Here is a 16,953-nt window from a genome sequence, read left to right on the forward strand (position 1 = left end):
GCTGCTAAGTTGTGCCTCGGACCCAATCTCCCAGAGCAAGCCTGGTGCAGCCTTCTCCTGCATCCCGCTGCTAGCCCCTGGAAGATGCGGACTGGTTCTTCTCTTTATCACGAGGCAGGAGGCTGATTGCATGTGCATTGCCATGGGCATCCCAGCACAGCCAGGCACTTCTGGACTCAAGGACATCGCGTTCGGGTAAGTGCCAGGGACAGATCAGGGTAGCTCATGATGACACAGCAAGTCGGTCCTTTTCTCTGGGGCGGGGAGAGGCTGCGTTTTGTGTTCAAGCCCTTCATGACTGGACTTTCGGAAGTATCCAAAACCCAGTGGGAATTGAGCGTCTCACTCCCTCGGTCTTAAAAGTCCCCCCCCCCTTAAATCTGAAGCCTTTCCTCTTGCAAAGGAAACATTTGAGCGAGGGGGGCTGCACACGTGCCCATGCTGGCAGATCATGCAAAACGTCTCCAAAGACGGATGTGAAATCCCAGGCTGTTGACCCTGGAACCTAACGATGGCGGCGCGTTAGCAGCGACTCGCGTGAACGCCGTTGACCATTTCTCAGCTGTTGCAAGGGGCGTTCATGCTGTGCAAGCTCCTGCGAGAGGCACTTTATTTAGTATCGGGCATAGGAGGAGCTTGGGTGGGAGGAGGAGCTCTGAGGGAGCTCGCATGACTTTTTTATTTTTCCTGGCCTGACCTCTGGCTCCAGGTGATAGGCAGCCAGCGGATTGCACTTGATTTCCTTGAAAGGGTGAGATGGGAGGCAGGCTCTCGAAAGCAAGGCTTGGTTTTGTAAGAGCTTCGTGGCCGTAGAAGCACGTGCCACCGACGGTTTGTGGGGGGCTGGGCTGGGCGCTCTCGCCACGCCACGGCCGTGCCGGGCAACGTGAGTAACGTCTGTCTGGTCCGGTCCGGTCCGGCTCCGGGCGCTGATACGGGGTTCCCGCGCTCCGGGGCCGTGTCACGGAGCTAAATCGCGCGGGGCCTGGTCCGACGTCCCTCCTCTCGTCGTGGTGGGCCGCCGGAGGAGAGGAAAGGCCCCTGGGGAAGGGGGAAGTCGCTACCCTTGACACGACGCCCCTTGCCCCCCACCTCTGTCTACCCTCCGCTGGGCCGAGAGGTGGGGAAACTGAGGCAGGGGGGTGAGACGAGCCCCCCCCCACCCTTCCCCCTCCCCCTCCCCCGCTCAGGCTTGGCAGCTGAGGCCGGCCGAACTCGTGGCACGGGCGGGGGCGGGAGGGCGCTGCACCTTTAAGAGGAGGGAGGGACCCCTGTGCCCTCGGAGAACCAGGAAGGGAGCTGAGCATCATACGGGGCTTTGCATATACAGTTACAGTAGGGGCCGGAGCGCAGCGCCGCGCGGCCCGGGACCGCCGCCAACTCCGCGCCCGCCGGACCCGCGGTAAGAGCCCCCCCGGGCCGCGCGGGGGGGGCAGGGGCGTGGGGGGGGGTCTCCCCATAGCAGGACCCCCCCGGAATGAACTTTTGCGGCCGTGCAAGGGGGGGCCGCGCGCAGACGCTGGAGTCTGGGGAGGGGGGGAGTATTTTCGTATTTTTTTTATTTTTTTTTATTTTGGGGGGGGCTCTGCCCCGCGGGCTCCTGGGAGCCGTAGTCCGGCCGGCAGGTGCCACGGGCGCGCGGACTACGCTTCCCGGCGTGCCCCGCGCGGGGCCGGGCCAATAGGGCGCGGGAGGTGTGTTGACGGGCGGCAGGCTGAGCCAATGGCGAGGCGGCTCGGCCGCCGGGCCAATGGCAGCGCGGGGGGAGGGGGGGTGGGCGCGGGCGCTGGCTCGGCCGGCTCCGGCTCCGGCGCGGGCGAGCCCCTCCCGGCTTCCGGCCGCCGCCATGGGCAGCGCCCCCCGGGGGCCGGCCGCACGCGAGGCCGGGGATGCGCGGCCTAGTGCAGGCCCCGGCTGGGTGGCGTCCTCCTGCCCCCACCCCCCGCCCCGGCCTCCATTGGTCGCGGCCCCGCGGAGGGTGGGGTGTGGCGCGGCGCCAGGCGCCCTGTGGGCCCCACCGAGCCCAGCTTCCCCTCGGCGCCGGCGGGGGGGCCGCTGGGTGGGGTCCCCCCGGGCCTGCTCGGCGCGGCGGAGGGCGGGGGGCGGAGGGGAGGCGGCTCCTCGCGGGTCCAAAGAGACAAGGTCGCCCATAGGCCCCGCGCCGCCGCGTCGGCAGGGCGGGGGGCAGGCGGGGGCGCTGCGGCCTCAGCCGGGGTGGGGGGGGCCTGCCTCGCCTCCCTCCCTCCCTCCCTCCCTCCCTCGCCCCCACCCCCCGGGCCGCGGCACCAGGCTGCAGGAAGCAACTTGCAGCCTGATAAATAATCCAGCGCGGAGCGCCCCGAGGACCCGGCCCCGCTGCAGGCAGGCAAGTGGCGGCCGGAGCAGAGGGCGGATTGAGGGGCGGGGGGCCGCTCGCCTGCCGTCTCTCCTCTTCCGCCGGGACTTCCTCGCCTTCCCCCCCAGCCAGGACGGGCGTGGGGCCCGGTCCGGAGAGCTGCTGCGGACACCCCGCGATGCGTCTGAAGGTCATTAGATGCCTCTTTTTTTTTCTGAGCACCGCTTTTGCACGGCCGGTTTGTTACATAAGCGTCGGGAGGAGGAGGAGGAAGGGTGGGGGGTGTTGGTTCGGAGCCGGGTCCGAACCGCCGGCGGAAAAGAGGTTTGGGCTGCCTGAGCGCTCGGGTGCCCGTCGGCAGCGCTCCTCGGCGGAGTCCCGGTGTCGGCTGGCATTCGTGGGATCGCAGGCCTTCCTGTCATCCTGGTCGGGGCCCACGGAGTTTGCGATTTCTAGCCTATTGGTGGAGGCGATATCACGTTGGGACCAATGTGCGTGTGTGTGTGCATCTCCTCCTGCTTCAGCCGGTGTTCGGGGCAGGCCTGATGGTTCCCGTGGAGCCAGGGGCAGGTCCCTCTTCCTTGGGTCTGTGCAGGGCAGCCGTGGGGCTCCTGTCCCCTGCCGTCCCCGCGGCAGCTTAGGGGGTCGCAGCAGTGTGCCGTGTAGTTGGGTGACGGGGTCGATTGTGTAGTTTTAGGAACGGGCTCGGCGAGGACTTGCCGTGGGATTGTTTGGATAGGGATGATCCTGCCTCGAGCAGGGGGGTGGACTACACGAGGGTCCTCCAGCCCTGCTTGTCTCTGATTTCAGAGCCAAGGGAGCGGGCAGTGCGTGGCTTTGGCTTCCTGAAATGGCCCCTTGGTAGGATGTACTGCTGGTCCCTGAGCACAACAGTCATGATTACCCAGCCTCCCCGCTGCTAATTATCTCCACTGTAAAACAAATATGCATGTTTACAGACCCGTATGTGGGGAAGGTCCCTACTTTGAAGAGTTTACAGCCTAAACGAGGATTGGATGCATGCAGGAGTGATTCATGCCATGGCTTTCATTGATATTTGTTTGAGGAACCAATGGGACAATATTTCGGCTTGTCCCAGGTTTAAAGAGCACCTACGGACACTGGTTAGGGTTGAGTTGGAGGAGCTGGCACACTTACGAATTCCAGCAGTTTGTGACAGATGTGTGTTTTGTTTTGTTTTTTTTGAAACACTATTGCCTCCTATATCCACGAACAGGTTATTGGAGATAAGGCATGCCTCATCTCATAATATATTCATTCAGTCGTTAATATTCATTCTGGCTGCTCCTGTGGTTTGTTCTGGGAAACCAAAGATTAAAGTAGCACAGGCCAAACGTGGATGACATGGTGGGGCTTTTCCACTCGGCCCTAATCATGTTAGGAGTATAGGGAGGGTTTTGGAGGATTAGAGATGTCACAACACAGGCAGTGGATAAAAGTTGTTCCGTGTTATGCTGATCCGTGCCTCTTCGTGGGCTCGCATGTGTGCCATGTTGCGTTGTGGGGTTGACACGCTAATGGTTCGCCAGTTTCCAATGAACTGGCTTGGAGAGTTGAGTGCTTTTACCCTTGGAAAATGTGCTCTGTTTTGCTTTCTAGTACTGGGAGAATGTGAAAACTAACAGGTGTTCCTCAGCCATAAAGCGCTGGTTTCCCAAAGGAATGCAAAGTTGGTTGAAAAGTTACATGCTTCAAAGATAAGGTGCTCACTGGTGTTACGAAGTTGCCCGGTTAGCTGTGGGGTGCTGTAAGAACCAGCCATAGACCCCATGTGCCAAGCTGAGTGTTTCTCCTGTGCCCAAGTTGAACTGGAGGCCTGTGGAAACCCTGCCCTGATAGGAAAGTCAGCTCCAAGCATCTGAGATCTGGTGTTTAACTTTGGTTAAAACTGACGCTTGAGGGGGTTTTACCACTCTTGCAACGCCACATTTATTGAGAGAGAAGTCTTTTGTGACAAACAGTTACACTTCCACTTGTTATCTTGCTAATCAAAGCCATTCTTAGCTATGGAGAGACCTGTTCCCATCTATAATTAAAAGCCTTTTGATGAGAGTGTTTCAGCAAGGGAGAAAAGGAGCATCTAGGATGTGGAGAGGTATTTGTGCCAGATCCCATGACTCTCTGATCCAAGCTAGGTTGGTTGATTGGTTGGTTGGGTTGTTTGTTTGTTTGTTTTGTATTTGGGGCTCTTTTGATTGGCCAAAGCACCTGTCAATCAGTAGGACATCCGGGCCTCCAATACCTGTGCTTGAAGCATCCTGCTAAGCCTGGAGGAGCTCCAGGAGGACGGCAGAATAAGTGACTGAGGTCAGAGCAGCGCTGGGATGCTGTGCAGATAGGCAGAGGCAGGCCTTTGTTTCTCATCCCACTCCCATGCGGTACAGTTGTTTTTTTTTTTCCCCCCCTCTGCATTGAGCTCAAATGTCACTGTTTGGACTCTGAGTAACTTTGCCCATTAAAGTTGAACCCGTGCAGGTTGATCTAATCCATTCCTCTGTGTGCAAGTATGGCTAGCAGAGGTGAGAAGGAGGAACTCTCTCCCAGCCTCAAGGCCTGGTGCGTTACGGAGATTTTCAGTTTTCCCTGAAGCATCAGACGGCCACTGCTGTAGGTGGGACATGACTGTGGGGTCTCTGGGTCTGTTCAGGTGTGGCAGGGGGAAGGGCACTGCCCAGGTGGCATGTGCTAGCCTGGCTGCAGGTGGAAGGCAGGAGCAGGTGGGTGAGGAGTCTGTTCTGATATAACCTAGTGACACAGTGCTCAGCACTTCCATTCCTCTTCCAGCCTACTCGCTATCATTCTCGCCTGTCAGAGTTATGGTCTCAAACAGAACAAAATTATGTCTCCGTCTCTGGAAGGGTGGGTCAGTGACCTACGTTTTCACAGAAGAGGACGCATGTAAATATATCTTCACCCTGTTAGTTGTTCTGGTTGCTCATTCCACCTTATACTTGCTCTTTTGCTCTGGATTGGTGGGAATTCGCTTTCCTTCCTGGTTCACATGCCCAGTTTCTGCCCACTGGCAAAACTAGAAACTGATAAGTACACAGCTATTTTTTTCCCCTTAATGAATGTGTATCCCACTCTGAGCTGGGAAAGTGTCTATAATCTATAAGTCAGGCTTGTAGCTACAGGTAGCTGTTCTCTTCTTGGTTGAAGCCTCTTGCCCGAACAGGTAGAGGTAGAGGTTCAGCACTCCCACCCATGGTTGCTGTACGATCAGTTCTTGCGCTGGGAGGGGTCAGGGAGGAAGAGTTAAAGGCAGGAGTTTCCAGGAATTTCTTATGACACACTTACTCCTGGGATTCGTTTTTATACTCCAAGAGAAGTAAGAAGTGAAGAGCTATCTGTTCAGCCACAAACTAAAAATTACATAAGTGCCCACCCTGCCGTTCATGCTTGGCTTTGTCAATAAACTCGAACCTTATTCTTTTATTTTTTTCCTTCCTGGTGCGGAAAAAATGAGCGGCCTTTGGGGTGCTATTTGAGGTAACCGGAGTCGGGCTGGATCTTGGTTCCTGGAACTAGAAAGCTGGGGGTAGTAGGGAAGGAAATGGAAGGCTTTCTCAGGGTCAGGGGTTTGGAGGGCTGGTGGGGCAGGGACCTTGAAAGGGAATCTAGGAAATGGTTTCAGATCTGAAGAGGAGCATTTTCCTTTAAGCTCACAGCAGCACGAGTGGAAGGGGGGAGGGGGCAAGCAGCTATTGAAGTATCTATTTGGAATTTGTGCAAATGCTTGTTTGCACAATGCAAGGTTTGCGAGCTCATTTGGTAGGGAGCAGTCACAGAAGAGGGGACTGGTTAATCCCCAGCAAAAGAAAGAAGCGAGTGGGGACTTGGAGCACTAGTCATCAGGGGCAGATCCTGCGGGCCTTCCTGAGCTGTCAGGGAGAGCTCTGGTTACACAACAGGAGTTCAGCGCAAGCAAAGAATTCAGGATTTGGCCTCGGATGCCTGGTGTCCATTCATGCCTCGTCTCCCAAAGAGGTAGAACAGAAATACGGCCTACCTAGCAGGGGCCTTGCCCTTGCCCAGATGGAAATTTACTGGACTGACTTTCCCCCTCGATACGTGCTCGAGTCCTTCGGTGGCACCATGCCAGGCAAGGCTGGAGATTCCTCCGTTTGTGCTTTGCTGAGTAGTGGGTTAGCACTCTCGCCTTGGGATGTTTTATTTTATTTTATTTTATTTTATTTTTTTTTAAACGATGATTCTCTGGGCTGGTTCAGATACTTTATTTGGAGATGTGGAGTCTTGTGCCCTTTTGAAATGTTGTCAGCTTATTTTTATGCAGTACATGGTTAACTCCAGCTTTGCAGTCTTCAAGATCTAAGTAATTCTTTCTCTTTACAAACGGACTGTATTTCAACCCTGGCCTTAAAATGGAAGCCCTCAGTTACTAATTTAATTCCATGGATTTTTAAATTTATTTATTTTTGTCCCCCTCTTGCAAAAATGATTAAGATGGAGATCCTCAACATGGCTGCAGGAATTGAATACCCAAAGACAGCGAGAGCAGAATACTTCACTGTTCTCCGCTTCTGAAAATCTCTGAATGTGGTTCGGTCACGATTCTCGGTCTGTTTCTTCATTACCATTCCAGAACAACTTAGGGGGAGCAAACCAACTGGACGGTCACAAGCACACGGATCACATTCGCTGTGGGTCTCAACAGGACTGGATTCAGCAGCGATATAAGGTCCTGCCATTAAAACCAGCACGTGGGGTGAACTCGGTGACAAGTGACTGAAAACGATATTGCAGCGTCTTAATAAACGAGCGGACGTTCACGCAGAGGATGGGTACACAAAACTCGACTGTTGCTACACATATACATAAGTCAGGAGACATTCCTGCTGGATTAAATGTGGTCTCTGATGACAAAGGAGAAAATTGGCAAGGAGGTCTGGGTGGAGTAACCAGTTGAGACTAACCTTGCAACACAAGATCAGTTTTAGTTTGCCCTAGTTTTTCACATCAGTGGCAAAAAGGGCCGTGTGTTGACTTATCGCAGAATCACTCTAATAGGCCTCCTGCTCCAGCCCTAAGTAGGGTGGGTGGGTGGGTGGGCAGGCCGGTGACTGGGCTTGATTTGTATTTTGCAGCTTGATGGGCTTTCTCCTCCCACTGTTCATTGGGGAAGAGCCTTGTCACTTGAGCATGTGATTTGCCATCCTGGATCAGCCTGTGGGTAGGTAATGGCATCTTGCTTCCAACATTGGCCAATTCCTGATGCCTCTGTAGAAGCTGATCTTCCCCGATGCGCTCTGCAGCTTGTGTACAAGCAGGAAGAGGATTCCTTCCTGATGCCTGGAGTGAGCAGCGGTTGCCCTGAAACACGAGGCTTGATTTCCTCGTGTCATTTTGCACGGACTTGGGCGTAATAACCAACCATGCAAAAAAACCCTGCTGGAGCACTGCTCTCTTGCTCTCTTTCCTGTGGCAGTGAATTCCAGGGGGTGATCGAACAATGCAGGTCTTGTCCCACTCGGCAGCGAACTCCCACTGAAGTGTTTAGAGCACCCAGGAAGAGGCCTTGCATGGAAAGCTCCTGCTGCTACTTGGGCATTTCCCTGCACTACCTGCCAGGTGTTCCTTTGTCCCTGCCTCATGGCACAGCCAGAAAATGGATGGATCAGCTTTCTCACTGCACTTCACAATACTACTGCTGTGGCCCCTTTAATTATTATGTGCTTTTTGGTAATGCTCACAGACCTGAGATATGGGCTGGGGGCTGCACCCACGTGTGAGAGACTGCCCCTTATCCCGAGAATTTAGAGTTGATAGAGGAGGCAAAGAGGGGACAGGGAGGTAAAGTGACTCGCCCAAGGTCATACCTCAGGTCATTGGCAGAGCCAGAAATAGAGCTCAGGGCTCCTGACTCTCAGTTCACTGCCCGTCTGCCAGTTTCCACTGCCGGCGATTCTTCTTTTTTTTCCCTTCCAGGCTGAAATCCTGGTGTCTTTGTACCCTCTCATCAGTTGCATCACTCTCTCATTTCGTATATCCATATGACTGAAGAAATTACCCCCTTTAACATCCTCCAGCAGCTTTGTGTTTGGGCCCATCATGTGCAAGGCATTTAAATTTTAGCAGAGCCAGAAATGGAAAAGTAACAGCCTTTCCACCCTCCCTCCCTCCTGGTGGGCTCTACACCAGTGTCCCTAATAATCTCCTTCAGAGCAATGCAGAGTACTAGACTTTTGAACATCTCATTAAATTCAAAGAGAACTATTGATACTGCAGATCCAGCTTGCATTGGGTAGTAATTATCGTTCTCCTTCATCCCAGCTCTATGCAGGGAGAGGTACAAATCTCAAGTTAGTCACCGAGAAGAGGAGCCAGGCTTGTTTTCTTACCTATGATTCGATGATTTAGGGCTGTTTGCGGTCTGTCATACTTTGTACTCGGAGCTTTGCAAAAAATAAGTGATGCTACAGCATAATCCCAAGCGACGGTTAGAGATGACAACCGTGTATTATGCATGAGGTAGCTATGGATGGAAGTGGCTTGCTCGCATGCCCTGGCGACTCTGTGGTGAAACTGGCAGCAGAACTCAGGGTTCGAGATTCCCGAGTTTCTGCTCTAACCACTCCCTTATGCTGCCTCAGTGCAGATGCCTGGTTAACATGTCAAAGAGCAGGGTGGAACTTGATACGCAATGAGATGTCTTTGCTAAGTCATCCTTCAGCTGCTGTCATTGTTGACACAGCAATAAAAGGCAAAAGAGAATAAAAATCGGAATGCTGAAACGGTTGTAAGCAGGCTGGCCTGGGAATATGCAGCAGTCCCGTGGGAGGCCTGGTGACAGCAATCTGCAGTTTATCTGAGTTAATTGAGTGCTGCTGAATTATCCCCCAAACTTTTTTCTTCTCTGGAGTCGCTGGGTGATGCTTGGTGTGAGCTTAATGCCAGAGCAGAAAAGACTGGTGTAGCTGCCAGTCTTTGGTGTAGCTGCTGGGATTTTCTCCTAAGTTTTAGATGCAAATATCGAAGACCAGTCTCAAGACTGCCAAGATGATCAGACTAATCTAGGCTCTAAATGAGCGCAGGATGCAGCTGTTTTTGCTCTAGGAAATGGCTGTTGGGATTCATGGTGGGAGGGGGAATGCCTTTCTGCATTGGCTTTGTGTGTTTGCGCCTCTTTGATTAGCGGGTTCCAGGGAAAAGCCAGCTGGGGGCACGGCTCATTCTGCAGAATTGTGCCCTGGTGCAGGGGGGCCATTCCCCCTGGGGAAGCTCTCTGCAGCTCAGCCATGGCTCTGGCAAGAGAATGGGGTAAGTTTGTTGGAAGGTCCCAGACCATCCACTTGAGCCAAAGGCCTCCATTTCAAACCAGATCCTAAAAGCTCTGGGGGTTTGCCATAACTCGGGTACTCTCCTGAGCAAGATCTCACCCATTTCAGTTTTAGCCTGCGTTTAACAGTCTGAGGTTCCTGGCACCAGTTCTCAAGGTCCAAATCTGGCAGGGTTGTGTAACACAGGTGCACACACATGCTCACACAAACACACGTGTGCACACAGCATGCATATCTGGGCATCTTATTGCAGAGGTTCCCAACCCCTGGGCTGCAGCCTGGTATCGAGCTGCAGTGGGTTGGCTGCTGGACCGTAAGTCCAGAAGTGACCGGCATACTGTGGACCCGTAGCCAACCCTTTTTTATACTGAGTATATAAAAAAAAAAAAAAAGTTGGCTGCCGGTCCGCAGCATGCCGGTCTCTTCCGGTCTGCAGTTTGCTGGTCCGCGGTCTAAAAAGGTTGGGAACCACTGCCTTGTTGCCTTATTTTAGCAATGCAGTTGGGTTGAGTGACCAAAACTCAGCCTGTATTTGCCACTCCTACAGCAGCTAACTTGAAATGCACTTGGTTGTCAGCCTGGTTCCTAACAGATGAGTATCCACATCATAGAAGCTTCCATCACACTTTGCCTAATCAGGCCTCCAGCTTGACAGCCTCAGCAGAGGTCCCATAGGGTGTTCCTCGAGGTGACTTCTCCAAAGCAGAGGCTACTAGGGTGGCTGTCAGTAGGGATCGGGTGAGCGTGATCCAGGGAATAGGGTTCAGGGAGTCGAGAGACATGGCTTCACCCCTGACTTGCAGTGTGATGTGGGGCAAGTCATTGCCCCTCTCTGCGTCTCAGTTATTCAGGCATGGATCTCAAGGATGGGTCTTTCAGCTGTTAAATCAGAGAAATATAGCTCTGGAAGAGACGGGCTGGGCCTACCCCCTGCTTACCGCAGGATCATCCCTGCCTAAGTCCTTCCAAATGCGGGGCCTAACCTGCAATTAAAAACTTCCAATGACAGAGCTCCCACAACATCCCCGGGGAATTGGCTCCAGTGCTGAATCTCCCTCCGAGCTAGAAAGTCCTCCCTAATATCTAACCTACTTCTCCCCTACTGCAGTTCAGCCTATTACTTCTCGTCCTGTCCCCTGTGGACATGGAGAACAATAGCTTGCCATCCCCTTTATAACAATCCTTTCTGTATTTGATCTGTTCTCAAATCTCTCTCTGTGCTCCCCTGTCCCCCCATGTTTTTGTCTTTAAACTAAATAAACCCAGGCCTTACCAGCCTTTCTTCATGTGTCACATTTTCTGGACCTCTGATCATTCCTGTTGCCCTCTTCCCAAACAGAGGATTTCTCTTTCTTCTGCTATGCAAGCCAGTATAGGTATTTGTGTTTAATTTTTAACTGGCGTTAAATTGGGGGGGATTACAATTTTTAAATTGCATCCTTGTTTCTTTTAATGTCCAGGATCTTCACCTCAGGAACATGCATCTGTTTTGCAGGTCCACATAATTCAGATACTTTGGCAGTCAACTGCTGAAAGCCCATTCCTTTTAGAGAGCAGTTGAATTTTTATAGAGCCAAGGAGGAGTGGATACTGTGGCTTCTACCAGCTGGGCAAACGCCCAGCTTTTAGAAAGATTTTTGCTTCCTCCAGAGTGTCATGAATCCCACCTTTTGGCTCCGTGCTGTGTTTCCCAAGGCCTGGAGGGAGGATCTTGGGCGGAGAGAAACCTGCTCGGGCTTGCCTTGTGATGTTGCAGGGAACGTCGTTGGCAAAGCCCGGCTCCTTCCCCGTATGATCTGAGAGTTGCGTTCATCTCTAGGGATCTGGGGCCACGTAGTTGGAAGATGGGGGAGGAGGGTAGAACCAAGGCAATTGTTGCCTAAATATCAATCAAACAGACAAGGGCTTTGTATGACTTGTAATTGGGGTGAGCTATTCATAGGGAAAAAATGCCTGATTCTCCAGTCGGTGGTGGTTGGAGGATAGGATAATATTTGGGCTGTGGGCAGCAAACCACAGACTTTTTAAAATAGCAATACTGATTTATTTTTTTTAATGGCAGCATTGTTTTAATACTCCTTCTCCAGCAGGCAGCAACGCCATGGCTAGATCCGTTCCAATACTATAACGTGCGGCCATACCCTCAGCGCGCAGACTTGACGGCTCACGGTCCCAGGTCTTTGACGTAGCAAGTCAAATGCCCGGCACCTTCAGGTCTGAAACGGAGTTGTTCCCATGAAGCCTCGCCCCTGAGATGCCAGCAGCGCGGTGCCCTGAAGCCAGTTCACCTCGTTCTCATCTGGGAATGAGAGAGGCTTTCCTTTCTGCCCTCGCCTCGTTGTGTAATGTTATTAAACAGCTGACGCATTGCCAGAGTGGGTGGCATTTCAGCAGCGAGGGAAGAGGCCTGCCTTTGTGAAGTGTGCTGGGATGCATCGGGATGAATGGTGCTCTGCAAACCCCCAGCGCTATTATTGGCCGTCTCGCTCTGACTTACACCTGCTTGCCTCCGAGCTCTCATGAGCTCATGAGGCTCCTCCTTTCATCCAGGGCAACTTTACATTACAGCAGGGAGGCAGAACTCAATCGAACCAGCTAAGACATCAGGAGGACCCCAGCAGCGCACCATGCTGATGTCGACTGTCCCTTATTTGGATCCTGACTTGACATGGACCCCATGGCTTGAATTAAAAAAATCTCAGATGGCTGCTTTAGTGATCAGTTGGGATCTGTTAATTAAATAAAAGCCAGCTCCATTGTAATTCTTAATTAACTTTTATTTCTCTGCCTGTTGAAGAAAGAGTAGCTAATTTGACTCTAGTCTGAAAGAAAATAATAATGTAATTTTAAAAGAAACTTTTCAATGTAAATCTGCTCCAAGGTAAAGTCGGCCTTAAGTGTGGCAATGATTTATGAGTTTACAGCTAGGATAATTGCAACTGAAGGCAATCAACCACCTGTTGGGAAGTATTTCTTTGTTTTTGCCCATTCATTTGTACTTCTGATTGTGCTTTTTGCCTTATTGGTTTCACTCTGTATCCTGAAGACACAAGTTTTGTCCAGGGAGATTAAGCTTAACGCTAGGAAGTATTCCCTGTTAGGGTAGGGAAGCACCAGAGCAGGCTGCCTCGGCAGCCGGTGGAATTTCCTTGAGGGGTTTGAAAACAGGTCGGACAAACCTGTCTGGGAGGCCTAGGTACATTTGAGCCTGTGTCAGCGCAAGGGGTTGGACTAGATGGTCTCTTGAGGTGCCTTTAAGCCCATTAGTGCCAGGGTTCAGTGCATTAGGTTGGCTAGGCTGGTATAGGTACATCTACACTGGGACTTGGATTGCCATAGCTATGCTGTAGTGGACATTTCCTCTTCTGGGCCCATCAGACCCCACGCTGACCAGCTCGGGGCCAGCTGGCAGCTATGCCTGTGGCTTCTATCGTGCACACATCCGCCTGTTTAGAGCCCCAGAGTCCATTCCCACCCCCATGCTCGATTCAAACTAGGCCCTGCGGGGCCATAGCACCAGGATGACTTTCCACTGCTACCGGCCTGGGCTGCTTTTGGAAACTGTAAAAGTGGAAAGCCCCATATCTCATTACTCATCCCCTGAGCCACCTAGTCCTGGCCTGTCTGGAAGGGCCTTGCCACTCAGCTCCCCTTAGGAAGGCAATGGGATACCATTTCTGCTTCCCGTTTTGAGGACCTGAGCAGGACACCCGGTACCGAGCCTGGGAGCTGTTGGCTAGACGCTCAGACGGCTGCTGCTGCGGTGCGGCTGTTCGTCCCGGGGAGGCTGGGAGGAATCGCAGGGGAATGGCATTGTTTCGGGCCCCCTTGCCTTCTCGGCTGCTGTGAATCTGAACCGCAGCCGGACACAAAAGGCACGTTGTGCGAGTAGAATAAGTTGCGAAGTGTACCACTTTCCATGCCAACGCTGGGAGTCTCATGACCCTGCAGCCGTTCCCACACTATCCTGCTGATTGTCCCGGCCCCCACGGCGAGTGGCAGTTAACTCTTGCCTGGCTTGGGGCTGGGGGTGGTATATGATGTGGGTAGGCTGCCCAGAAAATAAGTCACCTGGAGCTTCAGTCTTGCACACAGTCCCGCTCCCTTTAGGAAGCAAAAAGCTCCCTGCACTGTCTAATGCAGCAAGTTGTCCTGGCTCTCACTGTTGGGGCCAGAGTGATGGCCCCCTCACCAAGGTGACAGTAATGTCTCTTTATAGACATGGATGGCTTAAGGCAGGAGTGGCCAACGTGGGTATGCAGCCCCTGTGCGTGGCACATCAGGGAGGGAGCAGAGCAGCCTGTTGGGCAGGGGAAGGGGGTTGGAGTGGCACTCCGGGAGCATGTGGGGCTTAGCTTGTGACACCCCTGCCAAAAAGTTTGGCCCCCACTGGCTTAGGGGGTTGTGCTGATGGTAAACCAGGCCAGTTGTGTATAGCTGGGTGCTCTTAGGAGCCTCTTCTCTGTACTGTCCGAACGCTTCAGGATCACCGGCAAATGGGCAGAAAGCCCAGTGAGGTCAGGAAGGATTGTTTAGTCCTGTTTTACAGATGAGGAAGCTGAGGCAGAAAGAGAGATGAAGTCATTTTCCCAAGGTCACACAGCCCACAGTAAAGTGAAGGCCTGGGCCGCATTTTCACGAGTCCCCTCTCAGCACTTAGCTCTAACCTCGCCTCTCTCTGAACAACACCAGCCCAACAGCCCAGGCTCCCTGATTCAAGAGCATGTTCTGCCCCTTTTCGTTGCCAAAACGAAATCCTCCTTTCCAGCGGGGCAGGATTTCAAACCCCACGAAGCCAGGTCCTGCATACAGTGTGAGAAGCCACTTCCGTCATGATCCATATGACGTGCTACGCTCGGCCTGGTTTGGCAGCCCCTACTGGGGCCAATGGCCAGGATCCCATTGATTTCACTGGGAAGTGACATCCAGACACATGCACAACAAACCCGTCTCCGGCTCTGAAACCCATTCCTGCCATTAAAATCAATCTCTCTTGTGCTTAGATACAGTCGATTTCATTAAGAGCTCTATCGGGCACTTCCAAATGCCAGTAACCCTCTATTGGAGCCATTTCTACACCTTCACGCTGGATGGATGTGGGTGTTACTGCGTGAGAACCGCCTCTGCGCTGGGATTGATGTGGCTATTCATACTCTTTGAATGAGGAATGAACAGCAGGAGGTGTGGAAACATGCCTTCCTCTCATACAGGGATGTTATGAGAAAAGGTTCGGCTTGGAGAGAGAGTCAAAAAGAAAATTAGTAACAGATAAAAGCATGTGTGTGCAGAGGATATTGTTTGACTGCTTCAGGTGCTGTGGCTGGTTGCCATCTCCCAGTGCCAGCACCTACAGCTAGAAACTGGTTCATGCACCAAGGTGCATCAGGTCCCTGCCCCGTGCTTCAGTTTTCCCGTTGACAAGGCAGGGATGATGTTGCTCACCCGGGTGGTTTGAGTAGTCTGAGAGCTGTGCCGGGAAGGTGCTTTTCAAGGGCAAAAGCTGCTTTCCTTTTTCTATTGTGATAATACCTCGGGGATCTAAGTGTAATGGGAGCTTTTGTGCCAGGGGCTGTGCATCGAGAGGCAACCCCTGCCCCGGACAGCTCGCGGTCAAGCTGGGCAAAGAGCTGCACAGAGTGGGAAACTTGGGCCTGGAGAGATTTAAGGCCACGTCTCTACAGAGGTTGGCCCAGCCTGCTCGCTCCCGCTTGGGGGCATGCCGGGCTGGCAGCCAGGCCATGTAAACAACTCTGGAGCAACCTCATGGCTTGCCATGTACACAGAGCCCGAGCACAGCCCTAGCGCGGGCTGGGGCCCAGCTGGGGCAGCCCCTGCCCCATTTACGGTGCCTTGTGACTGGTTGGTGCACCCCGGGGCAAGCAAGGGGGCAGGCGGATCTGTTCTCTAGCAGACTCGGGGTGGAGACACAGCCAAAGCGAGCTGGGGATTGACCTGGGGCTTTTCTGCTCCCCCCTCAGCCACAGGTTGCCCCTCTTTGGCTGGCAAATTGCTTGCATGAGGGTTGTCCAGCTGCAGCGAGGAAAGGTAGATCAAGCTGAGCAGAGTCGCTTGGCCTCGCTGTCCTGCCGGTGCCCCAAAAGAGCCTCGTCACTGTAGGAAATCGCCGTTCCCCGTCCCAGCGATATCTGTGGGCCTGGGCTGCAAGGTGAAGGGGGGGCAGGTCGCTGCCCTTCGCCCGGGGCTCCTGCGCCGTCAGCACTTCGCCAGCCCTCCAGGAGCAGCTGAGTCGCTCGGCTGGTGCCTTTCATGCCACCTCAGGGTTGTTCTTGCTGGAGAGCAGATGGGTTTGTTGAGAGAGGGGAGGGGAAGGACGGCACAGCTGTGGGGGCCTGGGGGCCTGTGTGAAATCAGATAGGTAGGGACCCTGGCCAGATCCTCCCCTCCAGCCTGCCGGGGTGGGAGGGTGTAATCCTGCCCAGCTGGCATGCCAGGAGCTCAGCCAGCCCTTGGGAGTGGGGGGGTATGAGGCACCTGACTGGGGACTGTGCAGGAGCACACAGAGTACACAGGGGCTGGGCCGAGGGGGAGCGAAGGCGGGCACTGTCCTTGGCAGTGCCGTGTAGGGAATGGGCTCAGCCATGCAGCAGCATGAACTACGGGCACACACAGCTGCTTGTCATGTCTTCTGCCTCCTGTGATACAAGGCTGCTTTAGCACAGTGCACACTGGGCTGGGACTGGCAAGATCTGCATACATTAACTGTGCCCCAAGGCCACTGGGGACCCAGGGCGAATCACTTGGTCCATCCTGAGACCTTCCTCCCTCCTCGGGCGGAGGTCAGGATAGACCCGTTCATCCTTCCGAGGTGCTCAGGTACAGGATGATTGCTGGGGGTGAGAGGAGATTCACTCTCTGCATCTGTTTGGGTTTTCAGTCCTCCACAGAAGTTATACCACAGTCAGACTGAGACCCCCCTCTGCCCTCCCTCCCCTCCCCTTCCCTCCTCTGATCTTCAGCCACACTGTGGCAGGTTGGTGCCCCCTCCTCTCATGCACAGTCCCCAGGCCCTTGCAGGGTTGGGAGCTGGGGCACCTGGTGAACTTCAGGATCTGTCCATGCGCAGCAGCCTCACTTGTGACCCCTGTCCCCCTTAGATTTGTTGAGAAAGTTTCCAGTCTTTGCACTGGGCACTTCCACAGCTGGTCAAGATGGTCTTGTTAAGACCCCATTCTGGCATACTGTCTTCTTCAGTACTATTTGCCCATGCCCCCTTCACAGGGCAGTGCATATGGGTGCATCTACTCCTGGCTTCCTCTGTGAGTGTGGAAACACAGTAGG

General features: G+C 53.7%; 1 protein-coding gene across 3 annotated transcripts in view; it reads left to right on the forward strand.

Moving 5' to 3' along the window:
* Positions 1–659: 659 nt before the first annotated feature.
* ZBTB7A (zinc finger and BTB domain containing 7A) overlaps positions 660–16,953 on the forward strand; it is a 36,304-nt gene continuing 20,010 nt past the window's right edge. Inside the window, exon 1 of one of the 3 annotated variants that reach the window (XM_019485392.2) lies at positions 660–751. Coding sequence is in view for 1 of the 3 variants with exons in the window: in XM_014608842.3 (XP_014464328.1) it covers positions 2,514–2,525 (12 nt within the window). In the remaining 2 variants the exon portion in view is untranslated. Of the gene's footprint in view, positions 752–1,269; positions 1,403–1,857; positions 2,526–16,953 lie in introns of those variants that run through there. The other 2 variants (XM_006278677.4, XM_014608842.3) reach the window with 2 other exon arrangements.

Source organism: Alligator mississippiensis, chromosome 16 (genome assembly GCF_030867095.1).
Source record: "Alligator mississippiensis isolate rAllMis1 chromosome 16, rAllMis1, whole genome shotgun sequence".
NCBI classification, from domain to species: domain Eukaryota; kingdom Metazoa; phylum Chordata; order Crocodylia; family Alligatoridae; genus Alligator; species Alligator mississippiensis.